Source organism: Fusarium mangiferae, assembly GCF_900044065.1.
Source record: "Fusarium mangiferae strain MRC7560 genome assembly, contig: FMAN_scaffold021, whole genome shotgun sequence".
Classification (NCBI taxonomy): domain Eukaryota; kingdom Fungi; phylum Ascomycota; class Sordariomycetes; order Hypocreales; family Nectriaceae; genus Fusarium; species Fusarium mangiferae.
Window position 1 is genome coordinate 302,088 of NW_024573941.1, and position 24,206 is coordinate 326,293.

The following is a 24,206-nucleotide window of genomic DNA, read 5'->3' on the forward strand; positions in this document are numbered from 1 at the left end:
AGGCACATAGATAGGCTACGCATAGATAATCTTCAAGGCCACCAGTCATATCTTGTGTTTTTCCAAGCGACACGAGGCCAAGACGCCGCCAAGCCTTGGTGCCGATGAACTACCAGATTCATCTTAAGCTTAATAAAAATATCTCACGGGTATATCACACGACCCACTCCGACCTTTGGGAGATGCCTATTTGGGACAAAGGCCCGCTTCTGGCCATGTGACCTGGAACTTTTACCAAGACGAAAGGGTAGTCTTGGCTCCAACCTTTATCCTAGAGACTATCCTCTTGTCGCATAGAAGAGTAGCGTGCTTTGTTCCCGCTTGGCGTTCCTGAGGTGCTCTGCGATGAGTGACCAGACGGATACATAGCCTCATGCTCTGGTTCCTTTGACGTCATTGCCGTGCAGCCAGCGCAATTCATCATTTCGGGATCGTTCTTTGAGAGAATTGCATCAATGAGGAATTGGTATAATCTCCAGAGAGCTGATAGTATGACTATTGTGTTGATGATGACAGACACAATGAGCGTTGGCCTGCTTTTGAGACGAGGGATCTGACAGAGAAATGTAGTCGAGATGACAGAAGGTTCAATTCCTAAATTCTTTCTGGACCTGTCGTTGGAGGTAAATGCATGATGAGCCAATCCTTCTGTGGTGTTGACTCTAAGATTATCACCCCAAATGGGCGTGCGATTCCGGATAGCTTCATACCCTTTGGTGGAATGTGCCAAGAGTTCGACATTGTTCAGAGTATTCGGCCCAGAGTCTTTCTGTCCGAGATCAGCGAGGATCGTGAAATAGAACGCTTTCGCCAGGTTATCTGCTGAGATCCAAATACCAGGCAACGGCATCAACTGGTCACTATCATCTGCTTTGGAGAGCTGCTCAATCAAGTGGGTGTTGTTCATCTTCTCTCGGCTGCAGTAATAACGTTGGGAGAAACGCCATTATTACTAAAAGGGACGAAGAAACAGCTGACTTGGAAAAAGTCCAGTGCTTTGATATCCTGCACCGATGGCACGACTGTCTTTCTTTTCGTGAAGGAAATATGACCCTTGTAGATCGGAGGGACATCTGTGTCTCCCCGGAAGAACTTCTCGTTGGAAATGTGCATGTCATTGGTCAAAGCGATTGAGTACCAAGCGAGAAGTGATTCTCCCCACCATAAGCTAGCCTTGGCTGTCTCATTCCGACCTGGGAATGCTGTGCCTACATCGTTATCGATGCCGTTGACGTCGTAGGTAGTAGTCATATTCACGGTTGTCGTGCCGCCAGGCGTGTCTACCTCACAGGACAGCGAAGCTCGTAGCTTAGCACCCCATTGCTGAAGCGCGATCTGAGACGCACTCCGATCGATGCCCTCAAACTCAATCGTGATACCATTCACTGCACATGATTGGAAAGGGTTGTTGAGATAGGGTAACGATCCTAGCAGTGCATCTGGTTCTTTTGGATCGTTACCGCGCCAGATCTTGGTGACGGTGTATTTGAGGGCGGTGTTGTTTGTGTAGAACTCAGTGCCGATCGGGATGGTCGTGGTAGAGCAGAGAGACTTTGTGTTCGCGGTGAGGAACGAAGGCCAGTCTGAGAAAGGGTTGCGATTTTCGCTAGTGATGTTGGGATTGGACGTGGCCTTTGAGATAGTCTCGTAGCCTTGTGTCGCGACGCTCAGAAACGCGATAAGCGCTGTCGCAATCAATTCACCGACTAGGACAACGGGAGTAAACCATACGTAAGGGTATGGTCTGCTGAGGTTGTATGAGAAATATGAGGCATACATGGTCAGTTCTGGCGAGTGATGGGTAACTTGATCAAGTAGTCTGACCACGGCTGTTCTTGTATTTATTAGCTAGTGCGTAAGACCAGTTTATATGCAGCCATCTTCTCGAGCTGGCATATCAGCATCGGTGAGATTTCACTGGGGGCCAAAAAGAAGCGCTATGGTGTCCCGCAGAGATACCTTCAAACACGGCACAACTAGATACCGACGGGAACATTGAATAAAGAGTTATGCTTAATAATTACTATGAGAGAAGTTGCGAAGATCGTGGGGCTAGTGACTGTGCATGAGGCGAAGTACGTGGAAGGAATATCGCCGCTTACAGCCCCGGACATAAATAGACTTAGCGCGTAACGATTAACAGCTCGTCTGACCTCTATGCACACAGCCTCAAAATTATTCATTGAATTCCATATACAGTTTCTTGACACAGTATTACTGCATTTCAATGTCCTCCATAACCCAGCGAAACTAATTGTTGTGGCATGGGAAGACGTACGCAATGACCACTGAGAAAACGACTAATGCTCAGAACCACTAGAATTGAAGAACCAAGTCGGCTATCAGTATTACAACAACTGCATAAGTAAAAAAAGTACCCTTAGAGCTGAGACAACATTCCGTGTTTAGAGGCCTGTGTCCATTTCATTCATCCCTGGCTTCCCGAAGGCTACTCGAAAGCCGTCAACCCAGTCACTCCAGAATCTCATCCCATCTCTCAGTAAAAGTTGCCAAGCTGAGCTTAGTTCGATACGCCAACGGGAGTCATACAAACAAGAGCTTGACCAAGCTACAGGACGAAATGAGTTAGCATCGACTCTTTCCTGCCAAAGAACAAGACTTACCACCGGAAGGACACAGCATCGTGCTCGTTTACCACTAGCGGCGCAGATGGCTTGGAAATCAGCGGCATCGGTAGGAGATTCAGTGGCTATGAATCTTGTTAGCTGCAATTTGCCTTTTGAGATCAGAGATATACTAACGTGAGTCGCATTCAGCGTCTGCAACCCCAAGAACATCAAGGGAGCAACACTCGGGGTTTCCGTAGAGACTGTCTGGGCAAGGATCAAAATTGGCGGCCGCTGCGCTGGTGGAGGAACTGGGAGCAGACTCTGTGGAGGAACCGGGGGCTGAGGTAGCCGCTGACGAAGCAGGGCTGGAGGTGGTGGGGTTGGCAGGAGAACTCGCCTCTGCATTGCTACTTGAAGGGGCAGAAGAGGAGGAAGAAGCAGCAGAGGCGGCACGGCTGCTCGTGTCTGCATCAGAACTGGAGGGCGTAGCTGAACTACTTGCTGGTGCACTAGCTGAAGTGCTCGAAGCAGTATCATCGGTAGTCGCCTGGCTGGGGCTAGATATTTCAGGAGCAGAGGATGATGGTACAGTACCGCCAGTGCTACTAGATGGAGCAGCGCTATCGCTGGGCCCCTGAGTAGCAGGGCTGCTAGGTCCAGTGGAGCCAGGACCTCCAGAGCTGGCGTCTCCGGGTGATGTAGATGACGGGCCATTGGTTGCAGGTGGGACTTCGATAATAACGGTCGCTGGGCCAGAGCTTGCGGTGGGAGAGATAGTAGTGGTGGAGGGCTCACCATTGCCATCGTCTCCAGTTACAGTGCGGGTGACAAAAGAGGCGGGAGTGGAAGATGAGCCGGGGCCAGCAGGAGAACTGGAAGGGGGGACCTCCACGATGACAGTTCCTGAACCAGTTGACCCAGATGGGGAAACAGTCGACGTGATGGGATCGTCTGTTGGGTTAAGGGTACTGCCAGTGGTGGTAATAGTGACAAATGGGATGGAGGAGGCAGATGAAGCCACGGAGCTGGGCACTACAACAACAACAGTGCCAGGATCAGTAGGGTTACTAGGAGGGATAGTGCTTGTGCGAGGGTCATCCGTGGGAGAAAGATCTCCTGGAGTAGTGACGGTGACATAAGATGTGGAAGGAGAACGTGTCTTGGTGTTGGGGACCTCAATGATGACACTGCCGGTTGCTCCTGGCTTATCAGGGGTGATAGTGGTAGTGTTAGGGCCGGTAAGAGAAGGAAAGTCCCCGGTGGTAGTGACCGTGACATACGGGATAGAAGATGGGACCCCATCACCTCCAGGAGGAGATGTTGGGACCTGGATAATCACAACACCCGGCTGGCCTGGCTCAGTCGGGGGGTAGGTTCTCGTGACAGGATGGTTGCCAATATCATCAGGACTCGCAGGAACAGTGAAGGTAAGGTAGCCTGTATCTGGAGGAGAGCCGTTGTCGTTGCCATTAGTAGCACTGCTTGGAAATGGTTAGTGGAGTCTAGTATAAATGCCAAGGACATGGCGAACTAACCTGGTAAGCGTAGTCAAGCTTGTCGAGACATCAGTCAGGACAGTGCTCAGAGACGTGGGAGCATTGGTGACATGCACAACATGGCCATCATCGAGGACAATGTCAGTATTGGCAGGGAAGTAAGAGTCTATGAGGATAGGCTGCTGGAACTGATATTCAATGGGCTGAAGATTGATGATGGTTGAGCAAAGAGATTCGGCAGAGGCTTGGGCAAATGCAAGGTCCATCACTGCTGAAGCGACCATGATACTCTTGGACTTCATGGTGAATAACGAGTGTTGATGGATATGAATAAGCGAGTGATATTAAGGAAACGAGTGCAATGAGAAACGGGGGGGAAGATGTCGTTGAGTTTCAAGTGATTCCCACTAGATTCAGGCTGAGGAAGAGCTGTATATACACGTCCAAACCGTGAACTCAGTTGTTGATTCTTGAGCAATAACAACAACACACGGCATTGAGGTAATTTCTGATGTTTGAGTTCACAAATGCCGACACGACCTCCATGACCCGACATCCCACCGTAAAAACGAAGCCTTTCAGCTCCCATCGCAAAACTTTGTCTCTTGAATACCAACTATTGACACTATCTCCTGCCTGTCTCACATTCTCTCCGCTAAGCGAGGCCCCATCGGAGATATTAGCCGCCGATCACCTTCCCGAAACAGCTTTGACGTGGGAATTCTTATGCAAGGCAGAGATGTCAGTATTGCCTCGTTCGGATGGATCAACAGGCATTGAGTTTTTACTTCAGCTGCGTTGTGCATGTTTAGTCTCAAAGTTGGAAGTGTTGCGATGTCGACAGGTATGAAAGTGTGAAAGTAATCTTAGAAGAGTTTGGGTCGTGAGAAGTTGGCGATATATAATACTTGAAAGAAGGGATGTTTCCGCAATGGTAGACAAACAATTCCTTTGATAATTTTCACTCGTTCACACATTCTGTCACTCACTTCGTCACTCGCTTCAAAATGCAAACCTTCAAGTCCCTCATCCCCTTCCTCCTGACTGCCGGCCTTGCAGTCAACGCAGAGACAACCTCCTGCGTTACCTCAACCAAGACCTTTCCCACCATCACTTCCATCATCGTCGAGCCGACCAGTACTTGGTCCGGCAACGGCACAGGTGTTGGTCCTCATACCGTGTATACTACTGAGTATCACGAGTTCTGCTCCACGGGTCTGCGTCTGCACACGTACACCATCACTGAGGCGTGCCACAAGGAAAAGTGTCAGCCTCGCACTACTGGTGTTCCGCCTGGGTTTACCTCAACTGTTACTGTTTGTAACTCTTGTGGTGAGAAGCCTGTCACTGCGACATTGACTGTTCCGTGCTCTGAGGCTACTCCTACCAAGGGCACTGGCAAGCCGCAGTCTGAGCACTGCGAGACATGCCACGATCAGGGTAAACCATCTGGAAAGCCTCCGGTTCAGCCACAGACTGTTCCGTCTATCCCTGCTGTGAAGCCAGTCCCTACGGGCCCTCAGCCAGAGGAATGCACCACGTGCAGTCCTGAGCCTCCATCTGCTGCTCCTCCTCACCCTCCCAGACCAACCAACCCTGGCCAAGACAAGCCAGAGCATCCCAACTCTCCTGCATGCACCACTTGCAGCGGAACTGGACAGCAGTCCCAACCCCCTGCCTCCCTAACAACTTCTATCGTACCAGGCCCCTCTGGAGAGAAACCGGCCACTAGCCCTACCGGCCCTGCTCCTGGAGAACCATCTACTATCACCGCTGGCGCAGCCAAGTCCTCCTACGTTGAGTTGGGGCTTTTGGGTATCGTCGGATTTGCATTCATTCTGTTGGGAGGTCTCCTGTAGATTGTGTGCAAGGGCGAGGTATTTAGTGTAGTGTCTTGAGTTAAGCCGTGATAGTTGTTAGGTATCCGGAAACATACCGCCAGGGCTTGGATATTTAATTCCGAGTTTGGACACTTAATAGGATTACATTCTTGTTCATAGTTTCGAATTAGCTTGGCAATTAAATCGTTGCATTAAGATTGATCTGTCAGCACTGCTTGGTATGTGAATTCGACCTGACGTTACTATGAAATGCATACTGTTAATAATAGTGATGATGATGATGATGATAATTATGGTATTGTTATGCTGTCAATTCTAAGCCCATCTCGCATCAGACTTCCATTGATCAATTCAGCTCTGCCGGTAAGTTTCTGTATGCACTAAGTGAAGCACGACAGCGAATGACTTCCTGAATACAGCAGTGATCATCAACTAGTATTTCCTTGCTTTCGCTAACTGACCCATGCGTAGCTGTCAAATCGAATCAAGTAGAGATCAACAATTATTCTCTGACGTCCGAGACATTCGTCAAGGGAGAAGCTGTCAGCCGAGTTGCCGGTAACATCGTGCCGTGGAGAATTCTCCGTGACTCCAGTATTTATGTAGTAATTCTCCACATTTAGGGATAAGATCGGCGGCTGGTTCCTGAGTTTTGTCTGAGACATCGTCACGGTAGTTGCATGAGTCATGGTTTTAGTCTGGGTTGAGTAAGTAAAAGCTGATTCATGACGAGTCCCTCGCAGCTTCGGCAATTAGTTGTTCGAGATAGCGAGTTCCGAGACTCAATTACAGGGATACTCCTTACAGTAGCCTTTCTCGTTTCTATCAACCATGAGATCGATTCCTTGCATTTCTATACCCTGTCTCAGCGTTGACGACGGTGCTCTTGGTGGGAAGCATTTCAATCAGTCACTGTAGTACGTGGCCAACATACTGTAGTTTAGAATTGAATTTATGGAGGATCCTGGTATTCTGTTGGACTGATGGAACTACTGCGTCGCTCTTAAAATACCACACAAATTCCATCAGCCGGACCACTATAGGTTACTAAACTAAACTTGTTTATTATTCTCTCGAAATTCAATACTCTGGGGTAGGCCACTCTTTAGACCCTCTCGGGACATGATGATCTGCAAATAAATCAAGGTAGCGTCGTGGGTTTGACAACCCGGTTGGCCTTATCGAGGACACGGTCCAGTTTCGTGCATCAAAAGAGGACTATGCAGAGCTGAGGAGCATTCCAAACTTCAACCCCCCTCGTAAAAAGCGCCGGAAACAGAAGCCATCTTGATTTGCTCAGAGTTGTTGAGGAACGGGAGGTTGGAAGATGATATCCAGAATACCTCAGAGAAATGACTTGTCTTACAGCATTGGAGAACCTTTCTCTATAAAGACTGCAGCTTGCGCCAGTCTTCCAGATATTTCACTATCATCACTCAACATCCAAACAATTCATCACACCCACTCTTCAACTTTTCCAATCCAACCTTTCAACACCGCAACCATGCAGTTCTACACCATCGTCTCTCTCTTCCTCGCCGGCACCGCCTTCGCTGCGCCCGCTACTTCCTCCAACGGCTACGAGGCTTGCCCTAGCGGTGGCCTCTTTGGCAACCCTCAGTGCTGCAGTCTCAACCTCGTCGGCGTCCTCTCTGGTGACTGCCGCGCTCGTGAGTTAACCCTTGAATATTCAACATCGATAGTTACTGATGGGGATAATAGCTACCAAGACCCCCAACAGCGCCAAGGAATTTCAGGAGATTTGCGCCGAGTCTGGTCAGAAGGCTCGCTGCTGTGGCCTCTCCGAGATTGTGAGTTCCCTCTATTTGCTTTCCAAAATAACATATTGGCTGACCGTGATGTAGCTTGAGCTCGGTGCTTTCTGCCAGAAGCCCGTCGGCGTTGCTGCTTAAGCACCTTGTGTGCTTCTCACCGGTCTACTGGAGCGAGCTTATCCCAAGTTGTCGGCGCGTGTAATAATACTCGGGGAGGATACTGGAAACTGCAAGTAACTATGGACTCTACTAGAGGTCGGTCGCACGATTAGGTAGCAAATCAATAAACCCAGTTATCTTTGCCACATATACATGTCCACCTAAATCAAGCTGCACGCTGCACGCTTCGTGATGCGAAAACGCTTAACGATTTCGGGCAGAACTAATGAGACATGCTATCGATTACTCAGCCAGAAAGAAGTGGCGGACTTGCAGTCCGGCCAAAACCGGGGCCATGTCTAGCACCCGAATGCCCTCGAGTGGGAGTCCGCCGGTAGTCATCGATATGAGAACGAATTGGGGCTGATAAGCTAGCGGCGCCGGGACCGGGACCGGCTGGCAACTGCCGATTCAGGGAAGTGGGGAAGTGCCGCGGGTGCTCTACATCGACCCGCCGTATCCGACGATCGGCAATTCATTTCAGGGCGTAGCATGCTGATAGACCTCGCATGAAGTGTAGGCTCGATGAATACTCAAAATATGACAAATGTTTCACTGACTAACAACCGGCTTAGTTAGAGGACAAGAGTATCATGGGGCTATTGCATCTCCGTTGCCGTACCCGGTCATCCACAGGCTGTGATAGACAGCTGTCACCGTACATCGTGACAGGGCCGGTCGCATCCTTTATCTTCGAGAAAGCGTCTCCAGTTAGTTTGTAGGGAAATTATATAAGTCCGTTCGGTATTCATGATAATCTTGTACCTAAACTCATCGATTCAGTATTCGAGTATTCACTATTTGCCATCGCACTATGACACGAAGTTTCCCTTTCAAGGTCTCGGTCCTTTTCAACTGTTTTATACATCATGACAGAAAACTAACAAGTGCTTTATAGCTGGACGATCCGTCCCTCCTTCACGAGGAATCACTATTGAATGGCCAATGGGTTCAAGCCCAGTCCGGAAAAAGGTTCGATGTTGAAGGTAAGCTAAGCCTTAGACCAACAGCAAAGAATGAACGCAAGCTCATATAATATTCTGTAGATCCTGGCTCTGGTCAGATCTGGGCCACCAGTCCCACTAACGAAGTCTGTGACGTTGACAAATATGTTGAGTCGTCAGAGGCTGCCTTTCAGAGTTATCGCCACATCAACCCTCGCCAACGAGCAAAGATGCTTCTGAAGTGGCATGAGCTCATCACCAATGCACGAGAAGACATCGCCAAGATCGTCGTCTTCGAGACCGGAAAACCTATGGCAGAAGCCCTTGGTGAGGTCGATTATGCCCTTGGCTTCGTCTGGTGGTTCGCCGGCGAGGCTGAGCGTGTCAGAGGGTCTATTGCTCAACCCTCTATATCTGACCGTCGAACATTTGTCATTAAGCAGCCGATCGGTGTGTGCGTTGCTCTTGTCCCCTGGAACTTCCCTGTTGCCATGATTATCCGCAAGGTCTCGGCCGCTTTGGCCGCAGGATGTTCCATGATCGTCAAACCATCGCCCGAAACACCATTTAGTGTCATGGCTCTGGCAGACCTAGCCCTTCGCGCAGGTCTGCCTCCAGGAGTGCTCAACGTCATCTCAACTGATAACGCCAACACCCCGTCGGTCAGCGAGACACTCTGCAAGCATCCACTCGTCCGCAAGGTCACCTTTACCGGTAGTACCTCTGTAGGCAGTATCGTCGCGGGGCACTGTAGTCATGGACTGAAGAAGGTCACTATGGAGCTGGGCGGAAACTGTCCTTTCATCATTTTTGATGATGGCAATCTTGAGCAAGCAGTCGCAGCTCTTATGATACTTAAATGGCGAACCGCAGGCCAAGCATGCACCCACGCCAATCGAGTCTATGTCCAAAGCGGCGTTTATGAAAAGTTTGCGCAGATGATGGTTGAGGCTACCAGCAAGCTCCGCGTGGGACACGGAGCTGATTCTGATTCTACTATGGGACCGCTGACTACTCCTCGAGGTGTTGATAAGGTCAAGAAACATGTCGAAGATGCTGTCAACAAAGGAGGAAAGATTCTCTGTGGCGGAAAGCAGCCAGAGAATCTTAATGGGTACTTTTTCGAACCAACTATCATCTCGGGCATGACCTCGGATATGCTCACAACTCAAGAAGAGATCTTCGGACCCATACTGGGTTTGTACAAGTTTGAAACCGAAGAGGAGGTTGTGCAGAAGGCCAATGATACGTCGATGGGCTTGGCATCCTACTTCTTCACCAGAGATGTCTCCCGAACCTGGAGGCTTTTGGAAAGTTTAGAAGCTGGAATGATCGGGATGAATACTGGTAGGTTTATTTCTGTCACTGAGTTGTCCACAAAGACTAACGACTTATAGGTAATGCCTCATGTGCTGAATCTCCATTTGGTGGAATCAAGATGTCGGGCTATGGCAAGGAAGCAGGCAAGGATGTGGCTATTGAGGAGTACCTCATCCAGAAGACAGGCACTTTGACTGTTGAAGATGGACCCAAGTTGTAGCCAATTGATGTGCAATTTGGGGAGCCTCGTTGGGGTTTCAAAAAGTTGACGTTAGCCTTATTGAGATTTGAGTTATCTGGCATAAATTGAAGCATTCTAAGGAAAGCCCAACGCCCATGGTTCGTAAGAGTAAGCTTACACTGGTAGAAGCAGTCTGCGAACTTGCGTATCTTGTATTAGTCAACAGCAAGGCGCATAAAGTATTCGGGGATGTGATCTTATATCAAGGTAGCAAGACTTGTATAAGAAGCGTATGGACATCACGTTTTGTTGTGTTCATTTGGGACATAAAGGAAGTAATAGTTCAAACGCCGCTTCATCCACTACAGTGTCTGTGGAAGACACCGTATGGCCGCTCTGCTACTCATTATTCATGCAATAGCTTAAGTAGGTCATTCTTAGAGAGAACTTGTTAGGTAAACAACTTTTTTGAATTCTCGGTGCTGATTCAATCTCTCAGCAACAAATCTCAACTGCAGAACAACATATCTAGTTAAAAGTGTTATGCATGACACCATATATATGACCAGTTGATAAATAAATTCCATTCTGGGGATTGAAATGTCGTAAACCAAACCCCGATAGCAATAAGGACTTGCCTGTCTCTGCTACTCGTCAGTTCTCTGACACTTTGCACTTGTCCTCCGTTTCTGAGCTTTTAGTCCACCTGCTTGGTATCAGTTGAATCGATTACTGGCTCTACATCTATATCTGTTGCAGCGGGAGCTTCGGGCACAAGCCGAATGAGGAACACCATGCAGGGAATAGTGAGGCACAAGATCGCAGCATGGACATAGAAGGGAATTCTGGCATCTGATCCGCTGCGAGAGTTGATCGCGTAGGAGACCGTCTGTCCAGCCGTCTCAAAGGCTCGGAGCAAACCACCCGAACGGGCAGAAGATCCGGCATCGGTGGAGAAAGTGCCGAGGATCCAGTATAGAGAGAGCTGGCATACGTAGCTTGTTGATTGCATTATCAAATATGGGAGGTAAGCCTCTACCCATCTTCTGGTGTGACTTTGAGAAACTACCCATCAGTACTTAGTGCAAGAGATGACATGAGACTAAGGAAGAACATACGTTTCATAGTCCAGAGGGTTTTCGAGCTTGCCTCCACCAAACTTTGCGTATTCAATACCAATCCAGATGAAGCATGCTGCCTGGGGAATCAACCAGCAGGCAAAAGAGATCCATGCTCGCTTGGTCTGGGACAAGCGAGTTCTGTCTAGAAGCTTTCCATAGAGGATCACCTCGACGATAGAAAGTGTTGCTAATGATTGATACCAGATTAGCATCTTGCACTCAGTATAGGTTGGCGGTGTACTTACGGAGGAGGAGAGAAGACAGTGCTCTCGCTCGAACTGAAAAGTGCAACGATAGATAGGTGCTCATCGTTCCGCCACAGAAGAACGAGTAGAAGGCAGGCAGTGCCATGAGCCAGGTCTATACCCAGTGTCATTTGGAGCCCGTGTATTCAAATGCACAAGAACCTACCTTCTGGCGCTGCAAGTGCTTCCACAAGGCAGCAAACTCTTGCTTCCAGCTAGCTCTCTCAGAAATGGCAACTTTAGTCCCATCGTGACGTCGGACCCGTCTAGTTGGCGAGAGCAAGAAAGCCCAAACCAGGCCAGTGCATTCTATTGGACTCTGGTTAGACACTTCGCACAGGCGGTGTTCGATGAGTGCGACTTACCGAAGGCAATAAAGACGAGGTAGGTAGACCACGCAACGCCACCTGCTTTGGAGTCACTGTGATTATTCGAAAAGTTGATGGCGCCTCCAATAACGCTTCCAGAGTTCCGCATCGCAGACCATACGCCTAGAAAAGCTGTCAGTAGCTCCCCATCCAGGATTTGCGGATTACTCACCTAGATAGAAGCCTCTGTCGTTTGCGAGGGGATATGAAAGCATGGCTGTAGACTCTGCGACGTACAAAAAGCCATAGGTGAAGCCTGTGAGAATCTATCAAGCCAGTCAGCAATGACAAGCTACGTAAAGAGCTGTGATTACCTTTGCAAAGATGAGGTACCAATTCACACGGTACTTTGCGCATACATAGTACGCAGAACCCGAAAGAGGCATACCCACCGCTGCTATGATGCAGGACCATTTGATACCGAACTTGTTGACCAAGGGGCCGCCGAAAAGAGTGAGTAGACATCCAGCCGTGTAATTGAGGGAGGTGGCTAGGTTTGCTAGGTACGGAGTGGAGAGACCGCCGCCTCCAAGATTGGAAATGGCATCAGACATGGCGGGACCAATACAGGAGAGACTATGAAGATATAAGCAAGAGTTGAACGTGATTTCGGTAACATGACTTACAGTCCAAGGAGGATCATTTGGAACAAAACGCTCCTGTAGAACTTTGTGAACTTTGAAGCATTGAAGTAGCCGTAGTCAATTCCTGCGTCGAGGACTTCTCCATCGTTGTAGCTAGTAGTTGGATCAAGGTCATTGTTTCCGCTAATCTTGGCATCGTCCTTAGGGGATGTAGGAGCCATGCTGTAAACAATCTTTTCCGTTTGGATGATCAAAAATGGTAACGTGAGCGTGGAACGTTTCAATTCGTATGAAATCATTTTGCGAAGGACAGTAATAGCATATATGTCATTGGTTATTAGCCAACTAACTTGAGAGACCTCACCACCCGTGGCGTAGGGTAGCATTGAGCAATTGGAGGGTTGCCCCGCGTTTGCTGGTTCAACTGCTTATCGCGGGGAACGCCCAGATTTGGTTCAGCTATCAGGCACTAAATTGCCGGGCTATCCACTGCGCTGTAGGGTATGTAACGGTAGACAATCCCCCAAGCTTAGCCCTTCGTTTAGACCGGGCCGGTTTTACTCGATACGGTAATTCTTCAGCGTTGTTTGGGCGTGAACGAGACACTGGTACTACGTCTATATCTTTCTAGATAAATGCTTCTAGTACTGAAACGACCGGGCCGGTCAACTGATAGCACGTAGTTATCGGGCTTTAAATGCACATGATTGAGTTTCCCTTTCTTCTTCGCCTTCAAGGTGCATCGGCGAGTTACATTCACCCTGTTTACGAAGTGTAGTACTGGGGTCAATAAAGTGGGGGCTACTGCTTGCTCGCACCTATTTTACTCAACATCTCACTACCTTGTTTCTTCAAAGACAGATAAAAACTAAACCAAGATATCTTATTCAGCCACAATCACTACCATGTCGCCCTCTCCTCTTCCTGTCGACAACGCCACAACCCCATTTTGGAGGTCAGAGCCGCATCTTCTCGATAACAATCGCTCAACACCTGAGCTCCCTGCCCAAGTCGACATTGCCGTAATTGGGGCGGGATACGCAGGCGTCGCGACAGTCTATCATATTCTTGAGCAATGCAAGGCCCAAGGCGTTGCTGCTCCCAAGATTGTGATTCTTGAAGCTCGCCAAGCTTGCTCAGGAGCAACCGGACGAAATGGTACGCGATCTTCAACCGTCAGTATGAATTTGTGCGTTGATTATCAGTACAGGCGGACATTTGAAGCCAGATCCGTATAACAGACCCGCGAATCTTCTGGCCACTTACGGCATCGAAGCTGCGGCAGAGGCTGCAGAATTCGAAGCCAAGAATCTTGCTGCTGTTAAAAAGGCCATTGAACAAGAGGGCGTTGACTGCGACTTTGTCTACACCCGTGCTGTCGATGCGCTTATGTCAGATACCATATTGGATAAGATAAAAGCGGGAGTAGACGCTCTCAAACAAAATGGCGTTTCTGTTATGCAGGACGTCTACTTTGCTCAAGGTCCTGAAGCTGAAAGGGTAAGCAATATCTGACTTCCACTGGACAGCTGAAACGGTACTCACAGTCGGCGTTTTAGCTATCAGGTGTAAAGGGAGCCAAAGGCTGTTTCTCTTACACGGCAGGCCACTGCTGGCCTTACAAGCTCATTCTCCAGCTTCTGTCCAAGGCTGTTGATGCTGGTGTGAATCTGCAGACCAACACGCCCGTCACTAGAGTCACTGAAAAGCCTGATAAAAATGGCTATCTGACACTGAGGACTCCTCGCGGCGCGATCCGCGCTGCAAAGATCATCTATGCGACTAACGCCTATACATCATCCATATTACCCGAGTTCGCGGATAAGATTGTCCCAGTGCGGGGCATCTGCAGTCACATCAAGCCCAGCAAGGCACCAGCGCCATTACTGCCAAACTCTTATATCATCCGCTGGTCTGATACAAAGTACGAGTATCTCATCCCGAGGCTTGACGGAAGCATTGTCGTTGGAGGCGCACGATCGATGTACTACCATGATCTTAACAGCTGGTACAACAACGTCAACGACGACCAATTAATTGACTCAGCGAAGAACTACTTTGATGGGTATATGCAGCGTGTCTTCCACGGCTGGGAAGACAGTGGCGCGTATACGTCCAAGGTTTGGACTGGAGGTGAGTTGACATACCTCTCTTGGCTGGAGAGTTACTGACACTTACCAGTGATGGGCTACTCTTCTGATGGCCTACCCCATGTCGGAGCTGTCCCCGGAAGACAGAATCAGTATATGCTTGCTGGCTTCAACGGACACGGTATGCCGCAGATCTTCCTGTCAGCGAAAGGCGTGGCGTCTATGGTGATGGAGGACTTGAGCTATGAGAAGACAGGTATACCGAAACTCTACAAGGCTACTCAGAAGAGGCTGGATAGTCCTAACAACACTATACTGGACACTTGGAAGACTGTGCAGAGGAGAGAAGGAGCAAAATTGTAGATAGTACTCTGAAAATGGGATACATATCGACCGCGAGGACTACATCCTGATCCTGACTGAACTACTCGTTACTCAATACGAATATTGAAATTTCTCTTTTACCCCTGAAGGTCAAATCATTTACCGATAGTTCGGTACTTGCTCCTCACTCTTTGAGTTTACATTGCTAAACGTCGCCTGCACCCTAACCAAAGAGGTTCTCAGCTAGCGTATAAATCCCATGCAGCTCCATCATGACAGTGCTAGACCCGAAGGAGTAATTCTGATCCGGTGGGTTCGATCGACAGACCACAACAGACCAGTGTGTTGCATCAGTTCCCAATACATCTTGTTGAATGTTACCCAATCGCATATCTCAACGTTTTCCCCGCTCTTGAATCTGTTGCTACAGCAGTACTATAGCCAAAAGCGCGCCCTTTACAAACTGATAAGATAAGAAGGACCGAAGTTGTCGATCCGGCTTGATACGTAGGACCGTTACAGAAGGAGATTGTGAAGCGTCCATGCAAATGGTTCGAGGCAAATGATCATCATCTATCATAACAGGTATCACAGTGGCCAAAAAGCATGAAGTTGAACTTTAAGGACATGGCGGTCCCGGCTGGTGGCACTAGAAATGGGTTTGATTGCTGCGTTCACTAGCATTCATCGTGTTGAGCTCTAGCTAACTGCATCGTTGGCCCTGGAACATATAGACTGGAGTATACATGCATAGGGGTGTCTATTCAAAATCGCAATATCCAATATGATGGGTAGGTATAACGACGGTGGCTATTTCTATATGGGTCTGAATGCTGAGTGTGAGGACTATCTAGAGCTCTCTATATCAAACTAGCTCTTATCATCAGCTTATGGGCCTCTAAACCTCGAATCTGTGAAGGATGGTTATGGAGCTCAAGATATGACTCTCAAACAGCATTAGAAGTATTTCCCCAGGTTCGGTCGATATGATATCCCTGTCTCACCGTACTCGCTGTGCACGGTCTCCCAACTGTTGTCCCGAAGGAGTACAAGCTGCAGATATGAAAGAGTTTGACAATGTGAATATAGTCTTCGGAGGGCGTACTTACTCGCGTGGTAACAACAGGGAATTAAGGTCATGAGTGATCGTCACGATGAGAGCCTTCCGGTTCAGCCATCAATGATAACATTACACGACCGGTCCGGGCTCCTCTGAGCTACTGACACAAAGTCGGGAATCAAATGACTGATTGCTAAAGTTTCAAGGTACGTTGATGTCGCATGAACGACTTAGTATTACAACCTAGTGCCGGGAAGATACATCTCCATGCTCTGATTGATAACGACAAATCTATTATTTAATCCCCGTCACATTATATGCCAAGCACTATGCAAGAACCAACTGTAGCCTGATCTATTTATTTCGCTCTATCAATGTAATTATCAAGATATCTGAGACAATGACTGATCCCAACAGAAACGTTGTCTTCGACGTGGCCGGAACCCTCGTCAGCTACGAGCATCTCTACGAAGCTATCAAAGAGCGCCTGGGCGATAAGCTCATACCCCGGGGTATTCAGCCCACACTCCTCGGAATATGCTGGCTAGAAATGGCAGAGCGTGAGTACGTGTAAATGTCTCTTCACGGTCATTATGTGCAGTTTTTCAAGCTTTTTGAAGCTCGATTCTACCGCTGTCGTCATTATGCTGACGTTGAGAATCTTCGCTCTTTTGCAACCGCCGAAATTTTGCGTATTTGATGAATGAGTTCAAGGAGTTGAAGCTTAGGGATGGAGCTGCAGAGTGTGTCCAGAAGCTTCGTGATGCAGGGTTCACTGTTTGGTGCTTCACGACTGGGGATATCTCCCGTGGCGGGGGGGTTGGGGGTTGGATATTTCTCTAAGGCTGGAGTAGACATGCCGGCTGAGAATATACTGTCTTGTGACACAAATAGAGTCGCGAAGCTGTGTCCTGAGGCTTATGAGCCTATCTTAAACAAGCTTTCCACTTCTGACTAAAAGCCTTTGTTCGCTGCTGCGCATCTTTGGGACGTGTCTAGGGCAGAGTCTGCTGGGTAAGAGGTGCTCTTCGTGGCGGTTATAGTATGAGGTAACTAACATGAGGTGCTGTAGGTTTAGGACTGCCTACAGTATGGTATTGGAGGGTGAATATCTCTATGAGATCTATGGGGAGCTAGATGTGGTTGCTGAAACGCTACCTGCAATGGCGGACAAGATTATCGCGGCCAGTGAGTAATAAAGGGAGCATTTTTAGCGTAGCTAACTGTAAGGGTCTTCAAGAGGCTCTATGATGAAGAATTTGGGGATCCTATATATGTAATTCAAATAGTTGGCAAACTGAGATAACGTCAATCTATCACTTAAATAAATTTACATCATGATATTCGAATAAAGCATCGCATCGTGTGCCTCCTTGGGAACGGACTCAAAGACGTAGTCTCTTGAACCGTGGGCGATGCAATCAAAACAGAAGTGGCTATGGTTAATTTCCAATGAAAAACAGAGGTTTCAGACTGAGGCATCGCCTTGAAAGCGACACGAAAATCAGATGAAATGCTTTTCAACATCCAGAATATTGCTGCGGAGAGCGCCGATTATATAAGATAAATACGCCGGCCTATTAATAAAGGCAGCTAAACTTTAATAAACTGTAAACCTTACTAAAAAGGTATAGTAAGGGTAGTTAGTATTAAATACAGCAATTTAGAGGTAAGTAAACCGGCTTTTCTGGGTCTATGCTAAATGCAGTTAAGCATTCTAGCAACGCCCGCAGACATAGAAACGAACAGCACGTACATCATGATGGATCGTGATCCATGCTTACCAACGGAGGATTCAACATATCAGGTATAAAGTGCCAGTTGATTGAGCTAAATCAAAAGAACTTACCCGTCCAATGGTTCTGGCTTCTAGTGGCTGTTGAAGAAAAGGAAGCTTGGTAATGGCCCTACAATTAATAACAGGGCAGACTCGATACGGGCTGCAAAGAATGCAATATAACGATTTATAACAATAAGGTTTGTTAGAACTACTATAGCACGCCAAACAAGGTGCGCTTGGAGGTCCCCTTCGTTCTGATCATTTTAATTGTTTGCACACCATTGTCGGTATGCCACCAAAGATTCATCTCTTTGAGTGGCACAAGACTGCAGCAAGTCACGAGCTCCACGATCATTAGGTAATCACTGAGTACGTGCGAGGTACGAAAAGTTCTATAGGAGATGCTCTTTTGATGAGGTAGTGATATGTAACTATCTGACCTGCTTGTACCTCTATCACATGCTAACTTAGGAATGTTTAGAAGTATATTTCATGTGCATCATTTTAATTATCCTTACGCCCCTGTCGTAACATTCCCGCAGTCCTGTGCCACTTAAAGAGATAATCCCTGTTGACTTTCACATGTGCGAGTACAGCAACTTTTTCAAGGGCATAGTACTTAGGAGACGTCTCGAGGAAATCCTTACGAAGCGTGCGTCGATTATCACCTCTAGTGCTGATTGTATCTACAGCTCCGACAAATGAAATGTTATCGACCCTTGAAGACGCGAGCCAAGGAGCGGGCTAAGCTAGTGTATGGAGCAGACAAGGGCTAAGTCCGAGGCTCAGACTTTGAGCAAGGGAAACTCGCACTCAGTTATTGACAGACTTGGTTTAGAGCCTAGATACGGCTAGCTTGATGGGTGAGATATTAACAGCTGCCTATAATGACATAGGTCATAGCAGACAATCTGCAAGTGAATATGTGATGTAATAAAGCGATGCAACTCCTTTGCCGCGATCATTTCTTATTAGCTGAGATCATCAACACGTCGATGGGCTAAGACAAAAGTAGACTTCAAGAGACATGTATGGCTGCTGATAGAAGAAAACCAATTTACTTCCAAGCGAACGTATCAATTTTAGCTCAAGAAGGTCGAGCCCCACTGTCTGGGACGCTAAATCAATATCTAAGCCAAAGTCCGAGCATAGATAGTCCGAGCCTTAAGAGTCTAAGTTGTGGGACAAAGCTTTGTGTTAGCTCTCGTTGGCCATACTTGGATAGGTCCATGCACAGTCCCTCGTGGAGTATCTAGAACGTTTCAGGAAGCTCAATTCGCAGAAGTCAAGATTGTTCTCGTATTTGATGAAAGTATCGTCACATGGCCAGGCAGATTTATTCCACCTGAACTATCCATAAAAGCGCTTCTTTTCGCTGCCCTAGTTCTTTCCTACTCTCTTCTATCACACAGTCCTCCATCTCTTCAATATCACAAACAACAACAACAACAACAACAACGAAATTATGCGTGTCTCTCCAATTTCTTGGGTTGCCGTATTTTTGGCTACTTTGACACCCGCCGCGGCATGGGAAAGTGAGTTATACATCTGCTTTCTAGACTAGTCTAATATTTTGTCATAGTCACCGCTTACGCCGGAACCTTTGATTGCTTCGCTGGTGGTGACACACAATATCGAATTATATCAGGCGGAGGTAAAAGCGGATGTCTAACCTTCGGCAAAGACATGCCCGGTACAGCCTGTACAAAGTTCACGAACGGAGGCGCCAACAATGGCCCTTGCGACGGCGAGCATTTTGTTCCTTTGTCCATTTTGGTCCAGCCAGGTACTCAGTGTATGCTCTTCCACGACGGGGGCTGCACTCAAGGTAGTAAACTCGTGAAGTCTGAAAACGGCGCACCGGCTTGTGGACACAACATTGGTCTTTCTTCAAATATTAATTCTTTCATCTGTGTACGTTTTCCCAAAAAGAATTGGCTTAGCATGTCGCTTATTTCATTTAGATACCTGCATAGAATGTATGAATCGCATCATACAATAGTTCTAGCCTGCATAGCAAATATTTTCAGCCGTTTATCCTTCTGCCCTACACTCTGTGATAATCAGTAGTGCGAAACACAGTGTCTCTGAGATGTTTAACTGTTGATCGATCTAAGCAAAACTTCTTTAGTTACCAAAATCGAAATTGCTACAAAAACACAATAAAATATCTGGTCGAATCAACTACCCAACATTGTCTTGCACAGACATGGCACTGGGTTATCTGACACGCTCTTGTGTTTCGCCCTGTCTTGCCGCATGCTTCACACCGCCGATATTTTGCGCTCGCCCTTCAAGACCACCACTTCCCAGCGATTCGGCCACCACCTGCGCATCGGTATCATTTGGTTGATTGCCTCCCTACTTTCATCTATGGTCATCTTTCCTCCATCTTGTATTCGTCCCCTTTCTTCTCTCCGCCATTTACTAATCAGAACTTCATCAAGACGCCAGCGGTTGACATGATACTGGTGCTGGGCATCTTTTGTCTGAGATGACTTCTTATTCGTCCTCTGACGCAACCCTACCGAGACTGATCAGCTTCTTGGTTTTGTAGTTGGGTGGCCGGCCAAGCAGGATCCAATATTGGATAGGTTTTAGGTGAATGCGCACTAGAAGCCCTTTTATAAACTCGATTTTGGAACCTCTTTTGGAGCTTGCTCTCCTCTGTCCCTATTCTTGTAAATTGGCCACTAGGAGTAAAAAGGGATTTGCGCCAACGAGGGCCTGTACCACGGGAAACCAATGCTGGCTATGGGCTTTTTCTTTGATCAGATCTCCAACTTACCCCCACTCGTCGCAAGCGGAACCTCTGAAGCTCTAGATCAATTCCGCTTCACTGCAAAAGAAGTCTGCCAAAAGATCAAGCTCCTATAGAGGACATGGATGGATTGAACAAGCGCAACTACGTACGTAAGCAGCGGATCGCCAGAACTACATCACGTCGCAAAGAACTCGGTGCTGATCTTATCGAAGAAGTCATGTATGATAATGAAGGACGATTTGATGGCGAGAAGGAACTGCGACCGATGCATCTACAGACAGTTGATATGCGCGTGTCGACTTTCAAGGCTAGGAACTGGGACCTATGGCTTGTTGGATTGGCCACTCTGGGAGTTGTGCCTTTGGCTTCTATTACTATTGGGAAGTGGGCTTGGACAGAAAAGAGGGCTATTGGTCATTGGGTGGAGAAAACTGCGACGAAGTGGATGTGGTGATTACAAATAGTATGCTACTAAGTTTTAGGTTCTGATATTTAACTATTTCAAGTGGATGAATGAATGTTGGGCCGTCACTTACTCATCGTAGCTGCAGACCAGTATGCTAAATACCATCGAGCACTACAGTGATGCTTTACAGCTCGCCGAGGAAACGAGGCATCTCGAGGAAACGCTCTACCATGGCGTTAAAGGTCTTTGGGTCTTGCATGAAACTGTGAAGAGGTTAATCGATGTCGCATAGATACAGATGCAGTGACTTGCGCAAAGTGGCTGACTCCGGGTAGGATAACAAGATCAGAACCCCAGATCTGAGATACTATTAGCAATTGAAGAGAAGTATGGAATGGCTGACCCACCCAGCTATGGAGTTCGCCGGGAACGGTGCGATTGACAGCCTCCTCAGAGTCACCATCGACAATCCACATGATGGGAGCATTAGGATCAGAGTATCGCGTAGGAATCGTGGCAAACGACTTTGCATCCCAGTCTGGCAGAGCTGCCCACATCGCGTTCATTCTGTCCGAAAAGTCCTGGAACGAGCCCTTGTATGGCGACATCTTCTTCCACTCCGCCTCAGCTCTCTCCAGATACTCCGTGAACACGGGATTATCTCCAATTGACGAATTGATGTTCGCGGGGCTGTAAGTACCGCCGAATGCAAAGGCACGATCGAGACGAGAGGTAAAGTTCATAGTGAGGTCGAAAGAAATGCATGCGCCGTCAGACCAACCGACAGTTGAGAACTTTTCAATTCCAAGATGATCCATCAAACCGATGACATCTTTAGTCATGAGATCGTAGGTCAAAGGACGGCTTGTATCATCTGACGAACGACCCTGAGCTCGAGAATCGATTGTGATCAAAGTGTAGGGGTGATTCTTGAAATACCGGATCTGGTTGGCCCAGTAATCACTATTCGCAAAGCCACCATGGAGGAAAACAACAGGGCTAAGGCCTTTCGCCTTAGTCTCCTTGAGCGGTCTTCCGAATGTCGCATACCATAGATCAATTCCGTTAATCGGTGCAGTGCCCTTGAAATTGGTTTTAGGCATAGGTGGAAGCTCAGGGAGCGTCTGCCATGGCGCGGTATACTCGCAGGACTTTCCGGCCTTGGCGTCGAGTTTGATGCTGAGACCCGAGACCATTGTTGCGAGCATGAGCGCTGAAGCTCCGAGATATGACCAAGAATGCATGATGAAGGTCTGCGTGACGACTGGAGATATACTAATGTGGTGACGGGGTTGAGTAGTATTGCATGAATTGTAGGGGCTATGTGGAGCTATTTATCTTTTTCCAACATCCCAGAAACCTAAAAGATGCGTGGTTCAGTCCCTGGACTTTTTTGACCGCTCGGTTCGTGATTAGACTTTTTGCGGCAAGGATAGCTGCAGGTTGATTGTTCATGGATGTTTTAGCTGACAGTCTTTAACAAATATGTAATAGCGTTACATGGCAGTGTTGTGCTGAAGATCGGCATAACATGCTACCACAAACGAGATTTGATATCACGACATGTTATGGCGGCACGCGTCAGTGAACCATGTTGCCAAGTGTTGACCTGATGTGAGACCCTGAGTTCCGGGAATTGACCTATCAACAATTAGTATTCCGACGAATCCGGGCCAGCTATCCTTGTAAGTAGGTTGAATGTGGGGGAATTAAAGAATGACGCTAACGAACACGGAAAAGGACGGAGAATCCGAGATTTGCAGATAGCTCCAGTGTACAAGTCTAAAGGATTATCATAATGTGCTACAGATGGGATTGGATGATCACTCCATCTTCGTGATGGTATTGAGCTGGTTCATGTTAAGGGAATAGTTGCTAAGACGGTAGATCTTTTGCGCTAACCCGCAAACCCACGAGGACATTGGTGTGTGTGGATTGCCTGCTTGTTGCCGGACCTCCGGCAGCTCTTGATCGCGGTATTCATTTGACAACAAAAGGTTCTTTTGACGGAACTTGATACATAGTCCCAGTTGAGATTGCACTAATGGAATTCCAACCTTCTATGTCAGCAACTATTGAACCCCGGGTGACCGAATGATTTCACGCTTCTGTTGATCCGGCACCTCTTACATCCATGCGTGATCAACCAACTTAAGTTCAAGGGTTACGCGGCATCAATTATGCTGCAAACCCAATGTAAAAGAGGTCTCAACAAGTAAAATTGGTCTTTGCTCTCAAACTCCAGAACATCTGCGCCATGACCCCTATTGTCTGTAGATTAACCCGCCTTGGTCATCAATCTTGGCGGAGTGGCTATCACAAAAAATGAGTAACCCGGATTCTCTTTATACCACTAACCCTTCTGATCTAATGTACGTATCTGAGTAATTGGCTTGCCGCATTGATATTTACGAGTCATGTTGTTGAACGTAAAGCGTTTGAGGCCACAAATAAACACTGCAAGCTTACATAAGTTGATCTTAGCCTGCAGGAGACTGAACTTGAGCGAGTGTGCAAGCCTTCTTTTGGTATCATGTTGAGGATGCCGTCGATCACGTTGGTGGCAGTTTGGGCAGTAGGGATCTTCAGAGTATCTTAGGACTATTTAGGTAAAGGCATCCCGTAGATAATGCCTGGATGTTAGTCTTGCAAGTGGTTATGGAGACTGGGTAAATTGGGGTAGGACTTTGCCTCGAGCAGGAGGATACTAATAATGCATCATAGACCTCGGATGAGAGTATTAGGTTACATAGAGGCAGATGCTGAATCGCGAGACTAGCCCTTGTTTGCCCATGATTTCTTGACTTTACATCTAGCGAGACTCTGAAGTTCTACTCCGTAGGTCAATCATGTGATAAATGAGAAGACAGATACCCTTTCCACGACCACGAATGAGCGGCATTGTTTGTGCTGCTTCTATCTCTCGGGACTCCAAGACTTCAACGACCGTCAAGTTATATACACGAGCTTGAATTGTGTTTATCCAATAGTTTCTGGCATTGTGTTTGCGTATTATTCGTCTACCTTTAACAGCTCTACATTCTTTTTAGTCCTGAAATATACCGTGCAGGCTTAAGTCCCCATCAAAACTTTGCTGCACGTAGCCGTTGTAAATGCTTAATCACGATGAAGTATCGTTCCAGCAAGCTGTGTCTTCAAATTTCAGTTTTGCCAGCAG

General features: G+C 47.6%; 8 protein-coding genes across 8 annotated transcripts; 4 read left to right on the forward strand and 4 right to left on the reverse strand.

The window, feature by feature from the left end:
• Positions 1 to 271: 271 nt before the first annotated feature.
• FMAN_09652 (uncharacterized protein) lies at positions 272 to 1,779 on the reverse strand (the record flags this gene model as incomplete). The annotated part of the gene is made up of 2 exons (XM_041825463.1): positions 272 to 880; positions 931 to 1,779. 2 exons carry the CDS (start codon positions 1,777 to 1,779, stop codon positions 272 to 274), a joined length of 1,458 nt encoding a protein of 485 aa, XP_041690842.1.
• Positions 1,780 to 2,521: 742 nt separating this feature from the next.
• On the reverse strand, positions 2,522 to 4,368 carry FMAN_09651 (uncharacterized protein; the record flags this gene model as incomplete). Its single annotated transcript, XM_041825464.1, has 4 exons — positions 2,522 to 2,569; positions 2,625 to 2,710; positions 2,763 to 4,048; positions 4,106 to 4,368. 4 exons carry the CDS (start codon positions 4,366 to 4,368, stop codon positions 2,522 to 2,524), a joined length of 1,683 nt encoding a protein of 560 aa, XP_041690843.1.
• Positions 4,369 to 5,073: 705 nt separating this feature from the next.
• On the forward strand, positions 5,074 to 5,925 carry FMAN_09650 (uncharacterized protein; the record flags this gene model as incomplete). Its single annotated transcript, XM_041825465.1, has 1 exon — positions 5,074 to 5,925. The coding sequence occupies one exon, from the start codon at positions 5,074 to 5,076 to the stop codon at positions 5,923 to 5,925; it is 852 nt and encodes a 283-aa protein (XP_041690844.1).
• A 1,486-nt stretch (positions 5,926 to 7,411) lies between these two features.
• On the forward strand, positions 7,412 to 7,820 carry FMAN_09649 (uncharacterized protein; the record flags this gene model as incomplete). The annotated part of the gene is made up of 3 exons (XM_041825467.1): positions 7,412 to 7,577; positions 7,630 to 7,718; positions 7,773 to 7,820. The coding sequence occupies 3 exons, from the start codon at positions 7,412 to 7,414 to the stop codon at positions 7,818 to 7,820; spliced, it is 303 nt and encodes a 100-aa protein (XP_041690845.1).
• An 835-nt stretch (positions 7,821 to 8,655) lies between these two features.
• FMAN_09648 (putative UGA2-succinate semialdehyde dehydrogenase) lies at positions 8,656 to 10,325 on the forward strand (the record flags this gene model as incomplete). The annotated part of the gene is made up of 4 exons (XM_041825468.1): positions 8,656 to 8,679; positions 8,740 to 8,827; positions 8,888 to 10,132; positions 10,183 to 10,325. 4 exons carry the CDS (start codon positions 8,656 to 8,658, stop codon positions 10,323 to 10,325), a joined length of 1,500 nt encoding a protein of 499 aa, XP_041690846.1.
• Positions 10,326 to 10,983: 658 nt separating this feature from the next.
• Positions 10,984 to 12,825, reverse strand: FMAN_09647 (uncharacterized protein; the record flags this gene model as incomplete). The annotated part of the gene is made up of 8 exons (XM_041825469.1): positions 10,984 to 11,332; positions 11,405 to 11,594; positions 11,653 to 11,767; positions 11,819 to 11,961; positions 12,018 to 12,143; positions 12,193 to 12,286; positions 12,335 to 12,596; positions 12,647 to 12,825. The coding sequence occupies 8 exons, from the start codon at positions 12,823 to 12,825 to the stop codon at positions 10,984 to 10,986; spliced, it is 1,458 nt and encodes a 485-aa protein (XP_041690847.1).
• Positions 12,826 to 13,509: 684 nt separating this feature from the next.
• On the forward strand, positions 13,510 to 15,057 carry FMAN_09646 (uncharacterized protein; the record flags this gene model as incomplete). Its single annotated transcript, XM_041825470.1, has 4 exons — positions 13,510 to 13,762; positions 13,815 to 14,104; positions 14,164 to 14,737; positions 14,786 to 15,057. 4 exons carry the CDS (start codon positions 13,510 to 13,512, stop codon positions 15,055 to 15,057), a joined length of 1,389 nt encoding a protein of 462 aa, XP_041690848.1.
• Positions 15,058 to 21,264: 6,207 nt separating this feature from the next.
• FMAN_09645 (uncharacterized protein) lies at positions 21,265 to 22,272 on the reverse strand (the record flags this gene model as incomplete). Its single annotated transcript, XM_041825471.1, has 2 exons — positions 21,265 to 21,387; positions 21,436 to 22,272. 2 exons carry the CDS (start codon positions 22,270 to 22,272, stop codon positions 21,265 to 21,267), a joined length of 960 nt encoding a protein of 319 aa, XP_041690849.1.
• Between the last annotated feature and the right edge of the window lie 1,934 nt (positions 22,273 to 24,206).